The sequence below is a fragment of the Drosophila novamexicana genome, unplaced genomic scaffold (assembly GCF_003285875.2).
Source record: "Drosophila novamexicana strain 15010-1031.04,08,12 unplaced genomic scaffold, DnovRS2.1 tig00000858-arrow-arrow-pilon, whole genome shotgun sequence".
In the NCBI taxonomy this organism is placed as follows: domain Eukaryota; kingdom Metazoa; phylum Arthropoda; class Insecta; order Diptera; family Drosophilidae; genus Drosophila; species Drosophila novamexicana.
Window position 1 is genome coordinate 1097805 of NW_020824829.1, and position 25263 is coordinate 1123067.

A 25263-nucleotide genomic window follows, 5' to 3' on the forward strand; every position below is an offset into this window, starting at 1 on the left:
ATATAGAGATGTAACATAAACAAAATAAATGTGGTATTATTTGGGATTAATTGTTGATTAGGGAGTCTAAGTAAATGACAAACAATGGGTAAGAATGTTACGAGCTCAAAAGTTGTCCAACACACACTTCTCAAATAACTCATCCAAAACTTATATGATTTTAATGAAATTTTCAGTATTAAAAAACTATGCCAATATATAATCAATTATGAAAAATTCAAAGAAAAAAATTACAAAATATATTTGATATATCAATATTTATTTATCGCCAGAGCCATCAATATATATTTGATATATCTTAAGCATTTTTTAAAGCTTAATAAACTAAATTCTTTCTCCTGCCTTCATAGGGATTTGATCCCTAAATCTCGTTCGCAGCCGACTTCACAACAAAAATGATGTAAAATTAATGTTGGTCAAAACCCGCAGAATGAAACAACAGGAAATTCATTAGTTTGGGAGCAAACCGTTAATAAGTATGTATATATTTTTGTAAGTATTATTATTAAGATATTACTTTGAAGTATTCTTTTTAGTATATAATTCTGTATATGCATATAACATTTTGTTAGGTGTTAAGTGTTTTTACAGCGCCTTTTTTCGCATTGAGCATAGATAAATACATACATAGATAAACGAAGTAAATATGTATATATAACCGTATATATATATATATATACTCGTATATTAAATATTTTATTATATATATTTTTTGCATTTGGAATACTTTAAATTGGAAATAAATATGTAAGTTAATTATTGACAACATCAGACTTATAATTACGCACATTGAATATGTTTTTTTAGTTAGATTTTTATATTTGAGTTCTCTTTGGATATTTTTTCAAATAAAATTCTTTTTAAATGATTGAATGCAATACATTATTTTTTTTTTTTTTTTTTAATATATCAATATATATATATTTTATTTTTGGTTTCGAGTTTTATTGTCAATTCATTTATTGTCTGTTTTTCAGTATGCTTACCAAAGTTTCTTAGTTATTGTCTTTGACGCAGTAAACATTCTTCGGTGTATACGAATACTTAAATCATGACATATATATGGATATATATGATTTGTGCCATAACTTAGGCTAGAATTGGGGGCTTTGATTTATTATGTTAATAATATTAGTTATTGTCATCTACACACATAGAGGTATTAGAAGTAGTTAATACAATCTGTAGGGAGTTCGAAGTAACTGGCAAAAACTAGGATTAGTTGGGATCAGAGTCCAGGCTTTGAAATTCAATACTTCCTGCTAAGGTACGGCATTGGCACTAATTTGTTATTGTTTTTTTTTCACGTCCTTTTATTTTTGTTTGTCTTGAGTTAAACGAGAATTCGATATGGTTTAGTTTTGATATTAAACGTTCCTTTGCTTTGCACTGGCATCAGTTACCTCATTATATAGATTTTTTTTATTCGATATTGTATACATACGTACATATACGTACATATGTATATATTGATATACAGATACGTATTCGAGTGGCAACGAACTACGGCAAATTTTAAGATACAGATACATTTGCGCTGCGTAGCTGCGTGTGCTGCAGGTGTGTGTGTGACGGTGTTAAGAACTACTACATCGAAAATACTGTATAACTGTATTAAATATCTTCTCAATTATCATAAAGTCTGTATACGATATTGTTATTGTTACTGTTTTAGTTACTTGTAATTTTAGATTATTTTGTCACGATATATATATATATATTTTAGTATTCGTAATTGTCCATGGACTCACCGTTGCGTCGATAGACGCCTCGATGCAGTGCTGTAATACGCGGCGGAGTGCCCCAGGAGTGAAAGGGGGGATAGATGGGTCGGCTAATGGATTTGGCTGGTCCGCTCGGCAGCGAATTGGTGGAAATGCTGCGCATGCGCGCCGCTGTTGCCGCCGATGACCTGGCCGCCTCGATGGGATCCGCATAGATTTTGGACAGACTACCGCGTATGCCAGCTCCGCTCCAGTTCATCATCGGTCGATTGGGTAGGAAGCAACGTTTACAAACGGCTGCGATTGGTTGACGCAGTCGCTCGTGTTGGGGGTAGTACCCGACCTGCAGTTGCCAAAAACAAAACGCACACATAGTTCCAATTAGTTCTCGATCGATTTAGTTAATCTTACACAAAAACAAAATGAAACGAAAAACATTTAAACAGTTGTACGATAACTATGTGTGCACAATACAAAACGCTTGTTTTTCAATACAAGTCTTTCGATTTTCGCAGTGTTGTACCAAAACACATGCAACTATTGCTCTTATATAAGTATATTCTATCTGTCCTACACACTTACTATTCGAATAGATAACTAAGTAAAATAATAGAAAATTAGCAAAAGGATAGACTAAGTCGAAACATGCCAATGAGTTTCCGTTTTTGAAACATGCCAATAAGCCAAAAAAAACTTCAAACACATACATCATGTTTAGAAGAAAGTATACATATACAAGTCAGAAAAATTAAATATAATTTAAATTTAACACATATAGAAATTAATAAATTTGTTTATTTACAGCAGATCTTATTGACTTTAAAATAAAAATAATTTTAATTTAATTTATTAACAAAGTATTTGAGTTGTTTCACAAATCCTCAAGAAACGACTCTTATATTTTCAGCACGAACATTTATTCCCACTTTTGTCGGCTGCCCAAAGGTATGCAACAAAATGTCAACTGTTCCCAGGAACAGTTTAGCTATAGCCACGAGCACACTTTGTGAGTAGAAATTTAATTCATTCTGTTTTGCAAGTGCCAAACAAAACTTTTCGAAACAAAAACGATTTTAATTGAAAAATCGCGAGGGCTTCGCACAGAAACTTTTCCCTTAACTATTTGAATTATCGCATTTGAATTCTAAATGCGTGGGAATAGAAATAAAGCACATTTCGGAATGGGCCCCGCCTCAAAAGTTTTCCGGTAGCAAATAAACTGCAATAAAATGAACTGCCGCACATTGTAGGACGAAGGGAGAGGGCGCGACGGTTTGCCGCCCGGCTAACAAAATGCCGGAAATTAGACGATTATCCGTAACACGCAATTGTATGTGGGCTTGGGAGGGAGAAGCGGGGTAAAGAAAAATGTGCGCAGATTTGCCAAACATACGGAAAATTGAATTTCCCGTTCGACAGTCAATTGGACAAAACAGCTTGGATATAAACAGAAATTGTATTTCGAATGTGTTAACGGAAATGTGAACATAAATTGGATTCCTATATATAATTGGATTCCTACAATAGAAACGAAATTCCGGTATTTAAGCTTCGGGTAGCCATTTCCAAATTCCTGAATTCTAAAGGAAATTATCGACATAGAGAACTCAACGTGCCTGTTGCGACGGCATAAGTTTTAAGATCAAGAAATCAAGGTCAGGTTAGGTAATGTTAAGTATTGCTAGGTTACGTCTGGGACAAGTAAGGTTATGTTAGACTATGTGAGGTCATGTTAAGTTATGTCAGTTTCTGTCTAGGCTATGTAAGGTTTTGAGGTTATGTTAAGTAAGACTGTCAGTTGATTTGGATAGGTTGGACCAAAGACAATATAAACACTGTTTATAATAATAAACACTGTTTATATTGTCTTTGGTTGGACTGTTCAAGTTTATGGTCGGTTATGTAAGGTTAAATTAGATGGGTTGGGTCGAATTGGTATGTATGTTTCTGTATATAGTATCTTACGCTATGATCTGTAATTCTATGCCAGGTGATGAGGATAGGTTGATTTGCTCAAGGTTATGCTAGGTTATATGATGCTAAATTTATTCTTGTTAAGCCTTGTCAGTTTCTGTAAAGGGTATGTTAAGCTAAGTTCTGTAAAACTGTGACCGGACATGAGGATAGGTAGATGGGAAGTACCAGTCTTAATGCTTTCAAAGCTAGGCTAAGATATAGTTCTAAGTTTTTTGAAAGATATTATCTAGTTAACCAATAAATACGCTTGTCTTATTTTATAGAAGTAGTTAAGTACATGAAGAAAGAAGCACTAAAAGTCGATGCTCACATGCGCCAACTACGAATCGTATAGTACTGGATAAAGGTTTAAGAGCCGCGCATAATAGTTACATTCACGATCTATAGATAACGACACAGGCGACAGGCGACAGGCTGCAGGCGACAGGCGACAGGCGAGAGACTCAGCAGGCAGTTTCAGGCAGGGTACAACTTGAACTTTGAACTTAAACCGAATCACACAATGAATAATGCTCAATTTAAGGAAATTATAAAATAAATTTATGCAGCACACATCGAACCATCGCCATTTACTCATACAAATTGCCTGGCACGTCCCGAGCGACTAAAGCGCCCGCCGGCACCGCCATAGCCGCCGACGGTGTTGCCGGTGGGGCTGCGCAAATAACGGTAACTGGGCAGAAAACCGGACCGATAAACGGCACCGATGTGACGCTTCTGCGGCGTTGCCTGCTGCTGCTGCTGCTGCTCCTCCTCCAGCTCCTCAGCAAGGACAGCGGCACCGGCATCAGTTGCCTCATTGCCGTGCTCAATGCCAAATAACTCGGGATCCTTGGAGGTGTCTTTAGTGCCGATCGGTTAAACATAGGTGGGGCATATATATATATACAAAATTGTGCATAAGAAGGTACCGCATAGCCGCTAACTAGGTGCAGTGGTGCTGATGGTTCAACAGGGTTTGGGGGAAACTATCTACGGCAAGCCGCAGAGTTGAGACTCTGTAGCCTTGCAGCTAACGTTTGAACCCAAAGAAACCCCAGAATTGAATACTCTCGGCTAAGCTGCTTTTTGGACACCTGGTTGGGTTTAAGGTGGAGGTTGTTAAGTAGATGGAGTTATACTTCTGGGTTTCAGCTAGCTACGTTAACAAGCTTGGTTCTAATATAGCTTCCCCTTAATTGACCGAATCGATCTGGTTTGAACCGAAAGACAGACAAGGGTATATCAAAATATTTATAGCTCCGCTGTTAATCAGCTTTACCTTAAACGGACACTGAGAGGTTGAAGAGAGAGAGAGAGAGAGAGATAACTTTCTATGCAAGGCTACCAAGCAGCAACTAGAACTAGAATCTCCCACACCCAAACTACTCACCCAGGAAACGCTTCTCGGCGCGTCGATAATCATTCCAGTCGAGATCGGCATAGCCAGCATAGCTGGGATACCACCAATAGTTCTGCATGGAGTCGGCATAGTCCGGAGCGGCGGCCGCGACAGCTGGCATCAGGAGCATCTCTTCGTCCTCCCGCTTCTGTTGCATGCCATGCACTGGCGACGATTTAAGTGCACCCAGATTCCGTTTCTCGGCGCTGTTGCGCTGATTCTGATGCTGCTGGGAGTTGTAGCGTGCCACGGCGGCTACATTGCGCTTGGGCTGGTCCCGATGGGTGCCGGGCGCACTCTGCAGTCGAGCCATGGTGGCGATGTTGCGTTTGCCATTAGGCAGCTGGAAGTCGCGAGCCAGTGTGCCCACATTGCGTTTGCCGAAGCTCATGAGACCGCCAGCTCGAGCCAGAGAGCCAATGTAGCGCTTCTGCTCGCTGGGCTCACCGGACTCGGCATCCGCATAGTCATCGCCGGGCTCCGATGTGGGCAGCTGTCCGTTTTTGGCCAGCGTGGCCAGACTGCGCTTGGGCGCATTCAACAGTCCTTGGGCGGCCAATGCTGCCACCGAGCGCTTGTCCTCGTCCAAGTAGTCCGCATAGTCGCCCAGCGGCTGTTCCTCGCCCACGGCCAGCTGCCGTTCACGCAGCAGATTCTTCAGCTGGTTGCGCAAAGCGGAAGCCTGTCGGAAAGGGCGTGGATGGAGGGGAAGAGAGCGGGAAAAAGATTTAAGAGAGGGCATTAAATGGCAATTTAAGTTTAAAGCCTGCACAGATGTAGCCTGTCAGGGGTGCAGGTAATCCTTCTCGTCGTATTACAGGTGACTTACGTGTAGCTGATACTCGGGGCTGGGATTCATCAGCTGATTTATTATGGACTCCATTTCACAGGGCGACATATTGCCAATATCCTCTGCGGCCTTAACGGCAAAGGCGCGCGGCTGCACGGCCTGTAAATGGAAGAGGGAAAAATGGAAAAGAAATTTTCCGTAGTGAAAAATTTGCTTGAAAACATTTCAATTAGCAGAAGGCTTTACTTTGGCATCCACAAGGACTTAATTGCCGCAATTATTTACAGTCAATTAATTTTGAAATGTGTCGATGTTTGCCGCCTTTACGCTCCCGCTTTTAAGGCAACTCCACGCCCCAATGCCCCGCCCCATGCCACCCGTTGATTGCCTGACAATTTTGTGAAAGCCTCGAAGAACTGACAGCTCAAGTTGCCAGCTTGGGCTAAATTTATTGCTTTATTTGTTGCATACTTTTGTGCGTCATTTATCAGCATCTCAAGCGCAACATATTAACGGCTATTTTTGCATATTTACATAGCTCTAACTGTTGCGCGTGCCACAAAGTGCGGCATGTGCCGCGCTATTTTAAGCAATTCGCCCTGCTGAATACATCTGGGAAATCCTTCAAGTAACACATCTTGAAGTACGTCAATATGACGTTTTTTTTTAACTAGTTACAAAGAGTTTTTTTTATACTTTTGTTTACATCAGAAGCACTTGACTGCTCTTGAAATTTGCTTTAAGGACTTTACTTAAAACTAGTTATAAGAGTAGAAAGAAAGGTAATGATTATTGGGAGAAATGTGGCTAAGAAACGCAGAAAACTGAAAGCTTTTATTGCGACAATAGGCGCAATAGGCGACATATGACAAAGATGTAGTCAATTTAATACGGTTTTAAAGATATTTTGGGAGAAAGGTTGAGCTCTTCATCAAGATAACTTGATACGAAGAAAAGTTTTACATATAACTTATTCTACAACCAATTTTTCCTGTAGAAGTATATGATATAGTACTGATATTTTTCTTGTCTGTAAGAAGCGTGGAAAATCTCGTAAATGTCACCTGTTGATACAGATTAAGAGCATATGTAGATATATTTATTTATCAAACTAAACTAACTTGGATCATTTTATATTTTCCTTTACATACTTTCATAATAAAATATTTTCATGGTAAAACATTTTTGAACCTCTTAAGTCCGTTAGTTTGAAGAATTTCTTTACAGCAAAACTAAAAATCGTTACTTTTTATATATATTTCTTAAAGTTTCATACATAGTTCAGCTAAATGTTGTTCTTATGTGAAGTTAAGGACTAATCCTTCTTAGCAACAGGCTAAAAAATACCTTAAGTGCTCTCAATGCCTGTCATATCTACTTATATGCTCAAACCTTTTCACAGGAAGAAAAAAAACAGTTCCCGAGTCACTTAAGGCATTTCCTTGGACGTGTGTCTGCTGGAAAATCTAAGCTGAACTCATAATATTTAGCTTTTAATATATACGCAAACACAGAAGCAGACCGAGTTGGAGGATTGGTAGAGGGCCGAACGGCTTGCCAAGTGAACGGTCCTTCAAGCGAAAGGATAACACCAAGAAGAATCGTTATCCTTATATGTGTGTGTGTGTATGTGTAGCGTTTCCTGCCTCTCAACAGTGCGCCACACAGAGACAATGAATTTTGCCATTTAATAACCCAACAGCTAGCTTCAAGGGGGGTCGGGCAGTGGGCGAGAGGGGCATAGGGCATAGGGCGTAGGGTACAGGATGTGCCGTGGAATGTGCTTGCCGGCGGCGCAAACGTCCGCACCGCAAACGCCGTAAATCTCCAACAGAAATTGACAACTACTTATGTGCACTCATGTGTGTGTTGCGTGTGTGTGTGCTGCGTGTGTATGTTGTGTTTTTAGGCTGGCTGCTTAGAAGTCAAGTCGTATCTCATATTAACACTAGAAATAATGCCTTTCAGGTGTTTGCTGCATCAACTTAATGATATCCTGCGGTTATTTGATTTATGCCAAAAGGACTAAAGCTCTTGTTTAGGTTGGGCCTAATTAGAAGTTAAGAGCAGCAACTATTTAACAGTTAAGGGCCTTAGATTTATTGTTAGTCAGCCAAAAGAAAGCTCAAATTCAAAGATTTAGCATTATGATTTAGAATTATATTTCACACGTTCAGCTCAAATTTAAATTAATTACTGAATTACTAATTTAAATAAATAAATGGAGAGCTGCATATGGTGTTTTTTTAATAAAATCTAATAAATCTTAAAATGTGGAATATATTAAGATGGTAGATACTATCCGGCGTCGCCTGAGTCAAATCAATAATCGGAAAAAGGCAAGTTATACCGAAATGTTTTGTTCAATTCGCGACGACTTCAGGCGGATTCAAAGCCTTTCAAATAGCCAACACTCAATGCATGGGTATTCGCAATAACGCTAAAGAATGTTGTGCCCTCGGGGGTTCGATCCCTGAACGTCACGCTCAACGCGTTCATATCTTGGTTTGCAACGTGGACAACTCTCAACTGAGATAATTCGCCTATAAGCCTGGCTGCATTTAAGCCGGTTTTGTGAGAGAGATCAATATTAGTGTGGTCGAACGATTTTAATTCCTCCTTTCTTTTAATTTACAAGCAAAATATAAAATTGAAAATTGAATTTTATTCGTTAGGGAATTTTATTTAATATTTTGTTATGTACATTAAAAAAAACAGTTGTATTATTATTACTCAAGAAAGGACAGAATTCAATATAGTATGTATATATATATATATACATATATATATTTTTAATTGCATTTTAATTCAATAAGGAATAAAATTTAATATTTTTTTCTCAGTACATCAAAAACCAATTGCACATTCAGCAAGCCACAAATATAATATTTAATTGTAAATCCTATTTAATGGCACATTCATATTCACTCAGCGTAAGCGAAAAACCAAATAAATGCCAAAAAAAAGGCAATCGACAAATTTTCACTTGTTTGTCTTTGTGCGCAGTCAGTAGAAAGACTGTTGGGGGGCGATTATTGGCCTTGGGAAAGAACGAAAATGTTTGCAGTATCATAAACGCTTGCCATTAAATGGTAAATATATGCATGCGAATATCATAAATCGTTTCATGACAATGCGAAAAGTGCGCACAAAATATTGTTGCATACTTTCGAGCGAGCGTGCGCTAGTCCTGCGGCAGGGTAATTTTTGTGTTTATTTATTCATGCGAGCTGCGCAGATTGCGACGACAAACAAACAACAACTATGAGTTCGGTCTCGCTTTACATTGTTGTCACACATAAAACTGCCAATTCACGCTAAGAGCTCGTGAGCGCCCAAAAGCATGCAACAAAAATTTAATTTCAAAATTCAAGCTCTCAAATTCCAGCAAGAGCTCGGTTTTCGTCTCATGAAATAGTACCCTAGTCACAGACCTTATCGTCAGCCCCACTAGAGCAAACAGCTCTGTTTGAACGTGTACCCAAGCAAACAAAGGCACGTGGGCGTGGCAAAGCGCCGCATTTTTGCTTTACTAGAGGAGCAAAAAAAATGTTAGTCGCAACAAATAAAGCGCGCGAAGCTTACCGAAAAATTTGCGTTGACAAAATTGTTTGTCTCGCTACTTTGTCTAATTTCAGTGAAAACCTAGAGGGGATATAGCAGAGGTGGAGAGGGGTGGCAGTGCGGAAGCAAGGAGGCGCAGACATAGAATTTTGAGTCTTGCTTTAAATATTATAAATTTATGCTTGATAGTCGCCTAGCTTAATTTCATAATAATTTTTGCTTAATTGGGCTGTAAACGTAATAGGTTTCGAAATTAAATTGGAATATAAATAGGAATGCGACAGAGAATAAATGTATGTGTCTACTTTAATTTCGCTTTTCAATACCTTTCTTCAATTTCTTAAATATTTTTAAAACACGCAAAATATATACAGATACATATTCTATTTTAAATTTAATGTTTGCATTATAATTGGATGACGTTAAAATCCTTTCAGCTGAATAATTAAAATCTCGCTCTACCTGGTTAAGCTGATGTTTTATGTTTCTGGCACTTGGGAATACGCCAGATAAAATCACGCTGATTGTGCGAGAATATTTTATTATTTAATTTCCGGGCGCGTAATTAAAAACATGACAACTTAAAAGTGTCAAAAGCAGACCGTGTCCCTTAACGTCTGCCAATAAAAATTCAATTAAAAAATAAAACAAAAAATATCAATTAAAATTAATGTCAAAAGAAATGGCTGCCACACACACACCTACAATCACGCACACACACACATACCCACCCACACACACAAAACAATAGAGCTTTTCAACTTGTTGGATTCGCCTCGATTCAGGATTTGTATCGCTAGCTAATTGTTCGTAATAAGCATTATACATCTTCAAGGCACGATATCCAGGAATTTAATTTAATCAGCTTTGTGGCCAGGCAATCGAGCGGCCACGCCCAGCTTAACTGACAGCCCGTCCACCCGCCTGCTGTCGGCGCCAGCTCTTGGCCAGCCTGTTGAGCCGCTTATGTCGCTTGTGTCCTGCCGCAAGCAAATTTTATTATCGCGGGCGCCCGAGCAGGGACGTGTCACGAGCTGTTATTGTTATACTCTCGCAGTGGGTATGATATTAATGTTCGTAAAGTGGGCCACAGCTGCTGGTAATTTTCATTTTCTTCGTGATTTAATAATAGTTTTTTGTAATATACTATATAGCACAAAAAGTATGTAAACATTTCTCAAGGAGAAATTTCAATCCCCTATCAAGCAGACACGTTCTCAATCAGCCGACTCCATATATTTGTTAATATTCCTACATGGCTTACCATGAGTTCATTTATTCCTATAACACATATATTGCACAGCCAAATGTATTATATGGCTGTCACAGATATGCCGAAGGGTATTTTGTCTTCGGCATCCCGCAGACATCCGTTCCATCTTAAAGCTTATTTCGTTTGCTTTTCGGGGCTTATTTAATGTCGCATTTTGTTTGCTATTTTAGGTTGGCTTTTCTTTTACTCAAATAAATATTGTGTGCAACATTAAAACTTAAGTGCTTTGACCTTGACAGGATTGTGTCACCCGCTGCCACCCGCTGAGGTATGCCACATACAGCTAATAGTATTTGCGTCTTGACAAGAATCTTATAAAAAAGTCCAACATCTAATTAATTTTGGCTTATTTTCTTTTCTTTGTTTTTGGCTGCTCCGCTTTGTCAAAGGTAAATTTTTGTGGAATAAGTTGAAAGAATGTTTGCCTAGAACTAAATAGAGAATGTGGCTTCCTTTTTGGGTTTTGCTTTTAAAGCTTGCCCGAGCGCAGAAAATATTTCATGAAAAGAGTTCCGCATAACTTCATGTAATCTCACACAAACATTCTTCTACAATGTCCGGTTGACAATAAAAGCAAAAGCGTCCATTAAACCATTTCTGACATGCCAGGACATTATCTATGCCCATTGCACGCGCGCGCACTTACTCACACACACACGCGTGCATATTTGTAGTGCCGTTTTCAGCTTTAATTGTAATTACCTTTCCCTGAACCCCCTTCTGAATGGCATCCCCGCCTGATGTGCCTTTGTTACGCGCTTTTCATAAAACCCAACGACCCTCAATGGAACACAGACAAAATCTACATAGGACTGTAAAAGGTAAAAGCACATGTCGTCGTAAGTGTGGAGAGCGGTGGGGGGAGGGTGGCGGTCAGTTGTGCGTGGGCGTGCCGGCAATTACACACACTATACACGAAATGCCAGAGTGGAAAGGCAACAATTTTCTTGATGTTACTAAGTGGATGTCTTCACATGGCCTACGCGCCACATTAGTGATTGATTGTGGAGATAAACCGCTTGCTGGACAGCTACACTCAGAGAAAAAACCCATTGCAAAATTCGAATGTGACTTGATAAAAATAAGTTTCTTCTTCAAAACTGTGTGAAATTAAGAATATTTAATCCGCTTAAGAAAATAACTAAGTTGGATTAAATTTGAAATGCCTTTTTTCAAGCATGAGCACACTTGAAATAATCGTCAAGCTATCTTTATAAGACGAAGAAGTATATTATTAAATTCGATGATTTACATATATCTAGGAAGTTTTGATCTCTCAAAAAGAAACTTCGTGCATAGGTTAAAGAATTTCAAGCTAACGCACAAAACTCTTGATTATTTCCCTGAGTGTGGCAACACAGCTGTTCCTTTAGTTGCCCTTTCTAGTTTTCCTTTAGGCCAAATCCCAACACAACAATCAAAAAATCACTGCCTCAAATTGTTTTGTTTTTGTAATAAAGATGTCAAGTTGACGTTGAGGCCAAAGAAACACACACACACTCGCACACACACGCGCCGACGCTAAGGTGATGAACTCAACTGTTTTCAATCAAAATCCGTTTACATAACCCTGTTGACCTTTGCAAATCAATTGCCAAGCAGCAAACATTGAACTGTCATGGCAACAAATTGTCGCATTCATAGGTTTTCTCGAGTATTTCGCCTTTTGTCCCGTTTTGATTGGCATTTCACCTTAAGCTGCAGCAAATGTTTGCTTTGTGCAAGCAAAAAGCATGAAACAAAACTTAAATCGTTTAAATAGAACTTGAACGTTATTCTGCTGAAAGTCGCTTTTGGAATTTGCTTGGTTCTTCAATTTTCGCATCACCCGAAAGTATGCAACAGCATTTTAGCACACGCCGCATACCTAAGGCTGTGACAGTAAATGTTTTCGCCATAAAAGCAACAAATGTTTGCTGCATGGAGATGCCCCGCGCCCTGCCCATCTCTTCCGCTATGCAATGTGTGGGCGCCTGCAGAACCAAAAAGTGGAACAAGAAAATCTCCTGGCATTTTAATAAAAATGTAAAATATGTAAGGTCTCCTGTGCCGCATGTGCGGGCTGCCACGACACATTATTGATCCCCTCACATAATGCTGGTACTTATATCTATTTACCACGCCCCCCGCCTAACTCACACCCCCCGCTCAATACAGACGCCCACACACAGCTTTTGTGAACATTATTTTATGCGATTTTAATTTACTTGCGCCAACTGTGCTGCCTTTTGCCTCCTCATGCATTTGATTGAATTTTTTCGTGTAAATAGCTGAAAGCATGCCAAAGAACAACACTGCAAAACTGTCGCAAATATCTCAACTATGCGCAATGCAGCTGATTAAGCTCGAAAAATAGCGCGCGCATAAAAGCGGAAAAAATTATTCACAGTTTTTTATATTTTTGCATAGCTGGGAAAAGCTTTTCAGAAATTTGAATGGCATCTGCATAAATAGTTGATTAGTTGTTTTTCAATGTAAAGGGTCGAGTTGAAATTTGATTAAAATTCAGAGGCGTCAGAACTATGAGTAAAAGAATATTGAGCTGGAAAATGAATTAAAATTTCTTATTTAAGATAAATGTTTGATATCAGAAATATTTCTTGATATTGTGGCTATTGATATTTGTTTGTATCATATTTGAACAACAAGCTGGTATTTCTAAAGCAAGTATATTACAAATTTGAGCCAAAACTCTTGGCTCGCTTGGCGAAGCAAACACAAACTTCTTCAAAGACTCCGCATAAAAGAACAACAGCTCGAGTGCCTTTCTATTATTCAGTTGATTAACTTAAAACAATCAACTCAAACGTATTCAAACAGTTTATCAATCTTTGCCTAATCAATGTCAATATTTATGAACAACAAAATACGTACCAAAAACTTGGCCAAAAACTTTGCAGACAAAGCCGAGCTACGAGCCACAATTGTTTGGCCAATGTCTGGCTGAGAGTTCGAACCAAGCGAAGTTCGAACCGACAAAGATGGAAGTCTCCCCGTTTCAGGTGTGAATTCTCAATTACGTGTGGCTCAGAGTTTGCTTATTTATGGGCCAAGACACAGGAAAGGATATTGTGTGTGTGTGTGTGGGTGTACGTGTAAGTGTGTATGTGTGCCTGCATGTTGTTTGCCCAAGATAATGAATATATATGTATGTTAGGTGCTCGTAAGCGCTCACAATTTGCAATTTTATGAACCTTGATTATTTCGGCAACATTCATGTGGCGCGGCAAACGTTGCGTATGCGCAACTTGAGCGTTTAATGAGGCACAGGCAATGATAAGTGCGTAGCGAGGAGGGCGGATGCATATGAGATGCCATAAAGCCTGGCCCACGCACACTCATACTCACCCACACTCACACCCACACACATCGATCTGCTGTCTGTAATTAGATTGGCATGCCGAGCACAACTGTCGATACCAATCAACGGTGCATCACAAATCTCGCATGCAAAACTGCATGCTACCGTCCTGTGGTGCACATGTACGCCCACGTGGACGCCCTGCGTCGGTTGCCCGCATGCCACCAAAGCGCCTCGTAAATAGCATTTGCAATGACGGCATGTCAGTAAATCTCTGACGTTTTGTTTGCAAAAGCTGCGCAATATGCGATTGTCATTGCCTTTGTCTTGACACCAAGTGCTGCGCTGCAATTCAAATAAATGTCAATCGGGATGCAGTCGTTCTCTTTACATATATATCAATATTACATATATAGCTGGTTGACGTCGTTGCAACTGTCAGCGGCAGTGATTACAGCTGACACGCTTAACAGGATAATGGAAATCACTTTGATTTGTGTCAGCGCCTCGAGATTGACGCGTCGTAACAAATGTTGGGCTTCAAATGAAACCATCTTCGACTAGACATAATTTTTAGCCGAAATTTGAGCGAAAAGGGGAAACGAATCTCGAATCTATTTTAAAATGGATACACATTTAGTACTGAAGCAAGTCGGGACTATGAGATGCCCAACTAGGAGACAACCCACCCCTGGTTGTGCCGAAAAACATATGCTTCCTCTTCGCTTTGCCCCACACTATGGCAAATGTGTTATTAAATAACTTTAGATTTGTATTTTGATCTTTGTTACAATTTTCATGGCATAAAAAATGCATTCGAACGTGTGTAAATAAAAGCACTCATGGCTATATCTGAAAAGATTAGCTTCTTACAACCGTTTCCCAATGGGGGCTTGATCCTTAATCTTCGTGTGCAGTAGGCAGACGCTAAGCGCGTCGCATATGCCTAGCTCTTAGAGCTTGAGCTGAGCTCAGATATATACATAGATCAGCAGTCAGTCAGTCAGTCAGAACAAAGTCTGTTAGACATTTAAAGGCAGTTTATCTATATTCTGGATTATCTTTCTCTGTAATATAGCATCTTAGCACTTTTATAAACAGTTTTAACTGAAAACCCCAAACAAAGCCCCAAACAGTCTTGGGCAGATTATAAACCACTTTATTTTACGCTCCTCAACAATTTCAATTACTCTCAAGCGTTAGCCGCAATTAAGCTGCTTTCGCAAATCCTTTTGCCAGTACATCCCCGACCACATTCCCAGCTGGAAACAACAAGGACAAACTGTCACTTGAGCTGCTGCTAACTACATTTGAAACATTCTTTTGAGTCCTGCGAAGCAAAGCGACTTTTTTTGTAATCAAATCCATTTCTAAGAACACTTTATTAGTGCGGGTACAACATGGCGTATTCGTGATAAAATGACAAAATTGTAATTAAGAAGCGTGCAAAATGACAAGAACGAGAGAGAGAAATATGCAACATTTGGACATGGTTTATAGAAAATAATTTGCCACAACAATTTTGTTCTCAGTCACGCATTTATGACGGACAGCTGTCACGGGATGCTGACAGCGCACGGCGAGCGACGTGGCATGGGAAGGTCACAGGTCACGACCACAGCCACAACGTTGACACACGTCAACAGGGCGACAATAGAAATTGTTCTGCATTCCACATAAATTATTCAATGTTGAGCTCTAAAAAAGATGAGCACAAAATGTTGCACTCTGGGCCAGTTGCACGTGTCGCCAACCGACACTGGTTGCCGCAATATTGTCTCTGGGCCCGTTGGTGGTCGCCCTGGCGCAGCTAAAATGGCAACTGTTGCAGCTGCCACATGGCCCCCAATGGGAAGGCGTGGCAACATAAATAAGTGCACAGCAGCGAAGGCGTTTACGGAGTGCAACTGAAATATTGCAGACAATTCACAAGTACAAGTCCATTCCATACAAGTATGTACATTCTGTACAAGTACTCAAGGGTCATTGCGGCAAGTGAACATTTTGCTCATTTGGTAATTGCTTGGGTCTGTGTTTGTGGGTCTGTGTGTGGGTGTAGCATGTAGCATAGGCGAAATTCTTAAGACACATCTATTATATATAGTCTAAATAAGCATATTCAGGGGAAAGTCAATATACAATTTAATTAATTTACAACACGGATATGGTATAGTATAGAACAATAATATATTCAGTTGTTGAAGTACAAGGGAAGAAGGCACAGATATTCTGCGTAACTCGATAGGGATTAAATGCGTCTGGTAATTTTCAATAAGACCCCATGGTTAGAACATATTTTTTAATAATTAATGGAATTCAGAATTTGTAAATCTTATCGCAAAAATTTCAAAGAATATATAAATGCTTAATAAATTTTCCGTAATAATAAGGATAATAGATATCGAGCTGAAAGGTGAGGGCCTTCTATTCAAAGGAGATTATTGTTCTTAATTATTTAAAAATTAAAATTAGGGGAAAAATTTCTAAGACTTCCAATAAATAAAACCTCAATTTAAAAATAAATTGTATTGAAAGCAAAACCATAATATATAATTTGAAAACTTTTAAGAATGTCTCGAAATTCTCTATTACCTACAAGTTGCAAAGGAAATCTTTAAAATAGTATATTTCATAATTATATGAATTTTTGTTGAAAGCTTTATCAGAACATAATTTACAAAAAATAATAAATGCAAACATTAATAGTTTTAGCTTTAATATAAAAAATATTCACCAATTACCAATTACTATCTACGATTTTCAGAGAAAATATTTAAAAATATATGAAAATTCTTTTGACAATATTAAATAATTAAATAAATTTGCGATTTCGAAATATTGCGGACAATTAAGCCAAACAATCCTATTCTTTAAAATTTTCAAGGAAATCATTATGAAAATATTTAATGAATTGACGTTAACTTCATTATCAAACTAAATTTTTAAAACTTTTTATGGTTTTTTTAAAGAATATGGTTTATAATATGACAGTTTTCAAAAAATGAAATGTATTTATTTTGACATCATTATCTTTATAATAAATAATCAACTGAAAGCATTATCAGTATAAATGTTTTTCAAAATAAAAGTCAAAGAATTTATGTCTATTACAGCTAAAAAGTTTTCCCAATTACCGATTATCCACAATTTTCACAGTAAGTTTTAAACAAATTATGAAATGGAATTCGTTTGATAGCATTATTAATAGATAAAATAATTAAATGAATTTCTGTTGAAAGCCATGTGACAATAAATTTTTTGAAAACAAAAGCCAAAGAAGAAATAATATAACATTTTCTTCCAATTACCGATTACCCACAATTTTCTAAGGAAACACTTAAAAAAAGCTTAAATAAAATAATTTCGATAGCAATATAGATATATTTAATATTTATATTTAAATATATACATTTTGACAGCATTATCAGTATATTTAATGCATTTTTGATGAAAGTCTTATCAAAAGTCAAGGAATTATAAAAATACAAAATTGTTTCCAATTACCTATTGCCCACAATTTTCAGAGGAAATCCAAAAAAAGAAATGAAATGGATTTATTTTTATAACATTATCAGCGTATTAAATCACAGAGCTGTGATGTTTTCCACGAAATCCAATGGCAATTGAAAAAAACAACACAACGATAAATCCCCACAATGAATCTCTTCCTCTGCCCCAAAAGCAGATATAATTGAAATCTGTTTTGCCCGACACAAATCCGTTTAAATAAAAAATCGTAATGCGCTAAACAAAGAATGGCGCTTGTAAGAAAAAAAAAAAAAAAACAAGAAACAGGGGAAAACGAAAAGCTATTTCGCAGAAATTCACGCCCCGTTGCACGCACGTCCACGTCCATCTCTGGACACTCTGGCTAAATTGGAAAAGGCAGTGCTAGCCACGACTTGATGACTTGCCTGCAATTGCTGGCGGCATAATTTCAAAATTGAAAATATAATCCCCCCGCAATTTAGCACCCGGCTCCCGGCACCCGGCCACCGCCCCGACCCGAGCGTATTACTTACCGCATTCAGCAGCATGGAGAGCAGCAGCAGGAGCCACTTGCTCCTGTGTGCAGTTTTGTGCACGGCCTGCATTGTGCTCGATAAAATGCTGTTCGTCTGGCTGCTGGGAAGTGTCCTAATCGGATTTTGGCTGCAACACGCGATGCGAACTTCACACAACACACAAATCAAATTAAACGTTCGAATGTCTGATACACTCAGCACTTTGCACCACTGTGCACTGTCGCTCTCAAACTGTTTCAAACTGTAACCGCTTTCAACTAGTCTGTGCTGTGGCCCGCTTGTTGATTTCTGTTCCTAGACACGTACGCAGGCAAGTCTTTCGTTTGACTGTGTCCTGCTGCCAGGACACTTCGCTATTTATACAGCTCGCACGCCCGACGCGCGGATAACGGTCCACGCAGCGCGACTCCGGTTGCTCGGCATTGCTCGGAATTGCTCTCTCGGGTGCACGTAACGGGAGACGAGCTATGGCGGATAAAAGTTGCCTCGGCAGCAGCAACTGTTGCTAGTTGCAGGCGGCATACTTTCAGGCGCTCCAGCTCCTGTGTGTATATGAGAGTGTAGCTGTGTTTGTATGAGTGTGTGCTTGTGTGCGTGCGCCTGTGCTTGGCCTGCTTGTGAGCAGCTTATGTGGGTAATGACGTCATAGCAAATCGTAACTTGTTGTCATATTGAGGGCAAACGTGCAGCACAGTGGAACAAAAGCATTTGAGCTGTAGCTCAAATTGAGCATATCAAAACTGAAAACGAAAATAAATATATCTAAACTCAATTACAGTTTTTACAAGCTTACAAAACGTTAAATAAATAAATACAAGTTTTGAAGTTCGCTTCAAGCTTTGAAAATTAAATCAAAAAATCTTAATCATGGATCTATTATTTCTGTTTCAGCCAGTACATATGTCTGAGACAGTTACGTAATACCCCTAACCTGTTGTATGAATAATTCTTCAAGATTTCTTAACCAAACTTAATACTTTTTCCCTCTACTCCTTACATATGTATAAGCAAAATTCTATCCACATCGTTCTGCTATATCAGCGGACGTATACAGATATATCAAGGGAATCGGTATATGGATGAGTTTTAAAATGTTTCTCAAAATATCTGGGGCTTTTTTATTCTCCTCACATAACTGCACGCCCTCATCGAATTGGAATATGTACTAGGTTGCAGATAAGGCTTTTTCATAAAATCTTAGCTAAGTCCCATCTCAGCAGATCTATTTAATATTCGGCAATCCGAAGATAGCTATTGCGTCCTGTTTTTATCATACTATTTGCTCAAAAAAATGTGCACTTTCATCCCACTGTGCGGACAACTGCTTGCTCCCATACGAAGAGCGTAAGGTTACAATTCTCTTGCGTGCCTATTTATCCATATGCACTGAGCTCTCGGAGGTGCCGTTAGTTGAGCAACCCAGTCAGAGCACTTGCGCAACGCTCGCCGCTCAATTTCAAACGAAATTCGAGTTGCTCATACGCACCGTTGTTGGCGGCAGGAGTCGTGGGAGGTTGCCTGCTGCAGCGCCGCAAAAAATTGCAAACTTTTTCCTTCTATATAAATGTGACACATGCCCAATTAAAAGTATTTCATTTCTTTGGAAGTGCCTTTTGCCCTTTAAGCTGGCTCGCCCTTTGGGCTCAGATTTCATCTTGGGCTTAAGATTTCAGTGCGCGGAAAAATACTACAAGATAATTACATTTGAAATTTCATTTATTTTCGAAACGTTTGACTTGTGAACTTTTTAAGAACTATAATTAAAAATGTTGCTTTGCAGCTGCCATAAAATACATGTTGAATAATATTTGTTTAATATATTTTTAGAAGTATCTAGTTATGTTTAATAATGGATCGATTTATCGGCTCGCAATGCATTAATCATCACATATAATTGTCAAGTTTTGATTATACATTTACATTTTTTTGATTAGATAAAATAAATAATAATATTGTGAAAACCCTTATTGACGTAATTCGTAATTCGTAATTTCGCAGTTTCATTTATGCTTTGATGTACTTTGGTTTTATTTTTCGCTATTAATAGAAAAACAAACAAGCTTCAAATTTTGACAGACAAAAGAGACAAAAGAGTTTGACATTGACAGCTGTTGGGTACTTTTTATCTTTGCCAAATTTTCTACCTTTCTACTATATAAGGCCTAGTTTAGCCAAAGCGCCTAAGTCAGTTTCAAACTGTTTGTCAGAGCAAAGAAAATGCGTATCTCAATTATCTTCATGGTATTTATTGGCTTGTTAGCCTTAGCTGCCGGCCAGAGCTTCGGAGGACCAAGAGGCGGCCAGGGTGGCCAGCAGGGCTCAGGCAGAGGCGGCCAGGGTTCACGCAACTCCACAAGCTCTTCCTCTTCTAGCAGCAGCACAGTGGCCAGCACATTAAGCGTGACCACCGCAGCATCAACAAATACCTAGAAAATCTATCGAAAACCTATCCACATTTCAAATATACATTTTTCTGTAAATAAACACATATTTAGCACGCTTCAAACAATATGCCCCTTATTTCACGCAGTCTAGGGTAGTTTACATTGCTGTCAATGGTTAACCCAAAGGCAATAAATATCTGGAACCACACGAATGCGTTATCACACCAACTATTGGTCACATAATAGGATACAATATGTCAGCTTCTGTAAATACCTAAAATAACCAGGAATAGTGCCCTGGGCGAAAATTACCGATTAAGAAATACCCTGCACATTTACACAAACAAACGCGCTGCTTATTCTCTAGACCCAAATTATGGGAAATGTATGCTTTGATATTTTGAGTATTTACAGCCTATCGCGGAATGGTATCGATAAAATCCAAAAGCTATCGAAAGCTGTTGATTATTTGCCCAATATTAAACACCAATTTAAAGACTATCGAATGTTAATAGTAATTAGAAGAGTATAAAAATTGATCGGTAATTTGAACAGTTTAATAATTTATCGATAATTTAAAAATGATCGAACGTTATCGATAACTTGAAATATTTATATATTTGAATGGCCCATGGCAAACCTTTATTCCTACTCAGAAAATTTAGCGATAATGTCAATAATATCGAAAGTTATCGATAATTTGATTAAGTTCTATCTAGCTGCGAAGAGTACATAGGAACCTTTATTTCGACTTCGCTGTTGATGATGTTCAAGAGTATTCATATTTATTTTACATGATTGCAGATTCAAACTTTTCCCTGTTACATAAATTTTTACTATGTCATTAAACCCCTTTTCAGTAGATGTAGGGTATATATATAAAATTATGAAGCGTAAACAGCGTCAACGAAGCTGCACGTAAATTGTGCAAAGTGCAGTTCAAATTCATATTCACGAGAGTGCACTCAAACACACACACACGCACATACACACACGGATACAGAGGTCATAGTCACCTCGGGCAATTGTTACGCCTGAATGCAGTTAACAGATTGCACGCCGATAGCCTCGAGGCTGCCAAGCTGCAAAACCGGCCGGTTTAAAAATGCAGTTAACACACGTCAAAGCCGTAGCCAAAGCCGTGAAAAAAAAGGGTTGCAGGTGGTTTAGCGGGCGGCTTTTGTTTCAGTGTAGCGATGCATAAAATTTGGTTAGACGAACGCGCCAGCCAAGCAGCGCGACGAGCGGGCCAGGATAGATGCACCTCATCCTCAACAGGGCGCATTAAATATATGCAGATAATTTGCAGCGATAAATGCGCTGAAATTGTTTTCAATTTATGCATAAAAATAAACAAAAAGCAACGTTGACCGCAACAAACGAATATTTTAATTTGTTTGCCAGTCAATTAGCATTTGGCTTTGATATATTCAAAACAATTTTTATTTGCAATTTTCAGCGAAAATAAGCCACAAATTGATTAAATATTTTATTTATATACCAAACGCAAGAACAAATAATATTGTTTAGAAGCTTCAATAAACTAATATCAACAAGTTAGCTTGCTAGCTTTTACGGTTTAGATATTGCGTTGATTTTCATTCATTTCGATAATGGACACAATATTAAGCTAGTGCTCTATTGGGGAGTGCATTTGTACCCTGAACCTTCTTCATTCAAATCCAAATGCGATAGAATATTCCTATGCATGATCTGTCTATACTATTCTAGAAGCAATATGTCATATTTGGTGACTCGAGCTCTTAAAACGTTAGAGATTCGCCTTATGAACAGAATTTCTATATCGATTTTAATTCATCATTTGGAAAAGGGCAAGTTATCGTTATGTCAGAAAAAAACTAGTATTACGTGGGCACTTGGAAGCCCTACGACCCAAATTTCAAGTCTCCAGCTCTTTTAGGTTCCGAGATGCTTGCGATCATACATGCGGACGGACAGACAGACAGACAGATTGATGCTGATCAAAAATATATATATACTTTATGGTGTCGGATATGCTACCTTCTGCCTGTTTTTTAGTCATTTTCGAAGGGTTCAAGGTATAAAAACAGCCTAGTCCATTTAATTCGAGGAGCTTCGAAAGCAGAAACCAAGAGCTGAAGCTTCAAATGCTTTCGGACAAGCGTATACATTAATGCTATCATCATCTGGCACGTTAAATAGCCAGCTTCTCTTGGCAGCAGACTTTCCGTACAGATATATTAACCAGCTAATGAGCAGCGAGCAGCAGGAACCAACTGCCAGTTGGCGGTTCACAGCACGAGTTCATGGGGTTAATCAACTTTGCCCGCCCCAAAAAGTGGCGCAACACACGCGCTTTTGTAAATCTGAGATGTGCCCCGGGCTCCGAGCCATAAGATTGGGCAGCAGCCACGCCCAGTTACCAACGCCCCCGTATAACAATAGCAGCGGCAGCAGTTCAATTGGCATTTGCTGGGAACCCGTTTAGAAAAAGCGACTTCATGTGGTCACGCTTTAAAAATATTTATAGCCCAACACCAAAAACAACTAACGCAAATTCCAATTTAAAAAAAAAAGGCAAAAAATTCCGAAAACCATAAAAATCCAAAACAAAACCGCTTTTTCGGTGGGCCTTTTGTTTAATGTTCGCAACGGCGCAGAACCGACACTTGAATTGATGTGTAATAAAAAATCGTGGTAATAGCCGCGATAAGTATAGGTGCACACATGTATATATGCATATGTATCTAGGCATATATCATTATCGCAGCCGCGGCTAAGCGTGCTTTGCATTATAATCGAAAGACCCCGGCCAGACTGCATGGCAGTTCCATTCGCTAATTTGTTATTTAAATTGACAAAAGCTCGCATTAAATATAAACAAAATTACGAACTGCGTGCTGTTGTTAATTAGCGTGCCGGTCTATGATATCTTTTGAAGCCGCCCCGAACTGGGCTCAGAACGCGTATGACTAATAGACGACATCTGTTCTTTATCTACATCCAACCAACTGGCTTTATCCCATTGTTTGGCTGTCTAACTGTCAAACTGTTTGCTGTAATTGGCTGACAAAACAAATAAATAATAGAAAAAAAAATAGTAGCGAACGGGTGTACACGACTGCGCTATGCTCTGTTCCCAAAGTACTTGGAAATCTTTAATCCAAATATGCTTGATTTTTCTCTTAGTAATTCCTTACTGTTGCATCCAGCTATTCTAAAACTGTAAGTTTAGGAAATATCGACCATATTGGCCGCAATATAAAGAGCTACAGATTTTCTCGGCTTGCTATAACCCTTTGTCTTAGCTTTAAGTCTCACATTCAATGTTACCAAAAAGTAAAATAAAACCTATATGCCCACTTGTCACTATATTCACAGAGTATTTAGAAAAAATCAGGTGCAGGTGTTGTAATTGGGTAATAAATGTGAGCCTAATGGCGCGTTGTGTCGGGCATATGTCATAGCGATAATTAGAAGCCACTTAAATGGTGTCTAGAGAAACCGTTTTGAAGTGTCTGTTGATTGTTCATTTAAGATATTGGTCAAGAATTCTTAAGTTAATGGGCAATAGATGTACGAATTAAAAATAAAAACATTTGGTCTTACCACAAAACTCCTAAGTTCGAAAGGATTTGGGCGCAGTCATAAACCAATTCCATAGAGCAGAAATCTGAATATTCAACAAAATTATCACTTAGTATTAACTCTCCCACAAATTAGTTGTTTAGTAGTTTCACATGAGGTTAGGCCCTGGACAAAACATTTAATTCAGCCTCTTTCGTGTTAAAAGCAATTTCCATATCCAAGACAAAACGAAACGCAACAAAACAAAACAAAACCCATCCATCCAACATTTAACTTTTGAATGTCAAGTTCTGTAAACAAGGCAATCGAATGTTTACATGCATACACACATATCATATCATATCATTTCATATACACAGCAGTTTGATCAAGTGGCTTGAGTCAGCCTCAAGAAACTTGTTTACAGTGCTTTCAAAATCAATGCTAATTCAGTTAACAAGTTTAGGCAGCTGATTGCATGAATTATTTGGCAAGAGTTTTAAAAACAAATAGAATAAAAGTGTTGGAAAGTTAACAGTGAGTGCCACCAGTAAACTGCATAAACCAATACTGGTTTTTAAACTCAAATTAAAATGAAGTGTAAGCTAAGGTTTATGCAGCCAATTGATTTTCAACTTAAATTACAAGTAAAAGCATGAAAAATGTTGTTAAATTAAAAGTATATTCTAGCTGCCAATCAATTGTTGTAAGCCAACAGTAAATTTAAAACAATTTCAATGTACAAGCTTTTATTTTTTGTTTTCTTTACTTTAAACGAAATTAGAGTTTTACGAGATTCTTTGCTTTTTGGAATTTCAACACAGATTCGAAAACAAAATACAAGACATATGAATATGTTAAACTAAGAAGAGTATACGAGCAAAATATAGCTGAAGTATGGGTTGGGTAGAGGAGGAGGGGACGCGGGCACATAAAAGAAAATAATTAGTAACTAATTTACATATTTGGAGTGTTTCACTTAAACATACATATACATATACTTATGTTTTACATAGATTTTACATTTTAGACATATACATCATATCATAGAGCGTATATTATATCAACCCTCTATCAAACGACCGATCAAATAATTCATTTACTTTCCCTACAGCTTATTGTGAATGTTTTTGCGCCTTAACAAACTAATATAAAAAGCCAGAAAATCAGGATAAGAAACTATGCAAAGCAGCTTTAAAATATGCTCAATATTGTTTATCGGACTATATAAACATATATATATATATATATATATATATATATATATATATATATATATATATATTGTTTTTGTG

The 25263-nt window shown here is 38.1% G+C and overlaps 1 protein-coding gene across 3 annotated transcripts; it reads right to left on the minus strand.

Moving 5' to 3' along the window:
- Positions 1 to 905: 905 nt before the first annotated feature.
- On the minus strand, positions 906 to 18344 carry LOC115764570 (neuropeptide-like 1). 3 transcript variants are annotated; one of them, XM_030707699.1, is made up of 5 exons: positions 18033 to 18344; positions 5912 to 6031; positions 5074 to 5764; positions 4281 to 4543; positions 906 to 2067 (listed from the first exon to the last, which is right to left on the minus strand). In XM_030707699.1, the coding sequence occupies exons 1-5, from the start codon at positions 18102 to 18104 to the stop codon at positions 1723 to 1725; spliced, it is 1491 nt and encodes a 496-aa protein (XP_030563559.1). In that variant the 5' UTR covers positions 18105 to 18344; the 3' UTR covers positions 906 to 1722. The 3 variants fall into 3 exon arrangements, with proteins under 3 accessions (XP_030563559.1, XP_030563561.1, XP_030563560.1); XM_030707700.1 differs by having other exon boundaries at positions 2008 to 2067; positions 4275 to 4543; XM_030707701.1 differs by lacking the exon at positions 4281 to 4543 and having other exon boundaries at positions 1927 to 2067.
- Positions 18345 to 25263: the final 6919 nt, after the last annotated feature.

What these genes read in the sequence shown, in the direction of transcription:
- LOC115764570 (XM_030707699.1), bottom strand. Translation starts at nt 18,104, where the DNA reads ATGCAGGCCGTGCACAAAACTGCACACAGGAGCAAGTGGCTCCTGCTG. An exon ending in GCCCCGAGTATCAGCTACAC is followed by an intron (nt 5,765 to 5,911) that starts GTAAGTCACCTG and finishes CCTTTCCGACAG; the next exon opens with GCTTCCGCTTTGCGCAACCA. An exon ending in CGGGACGTGCCAGGCAATTT is followed by an intron (nt 2,068 to 4,280) that starts GTATGAGTAAAT and finishes TGGCAACTGCAG; the next exon opens with GTCGGGTACTACCCCCAACA.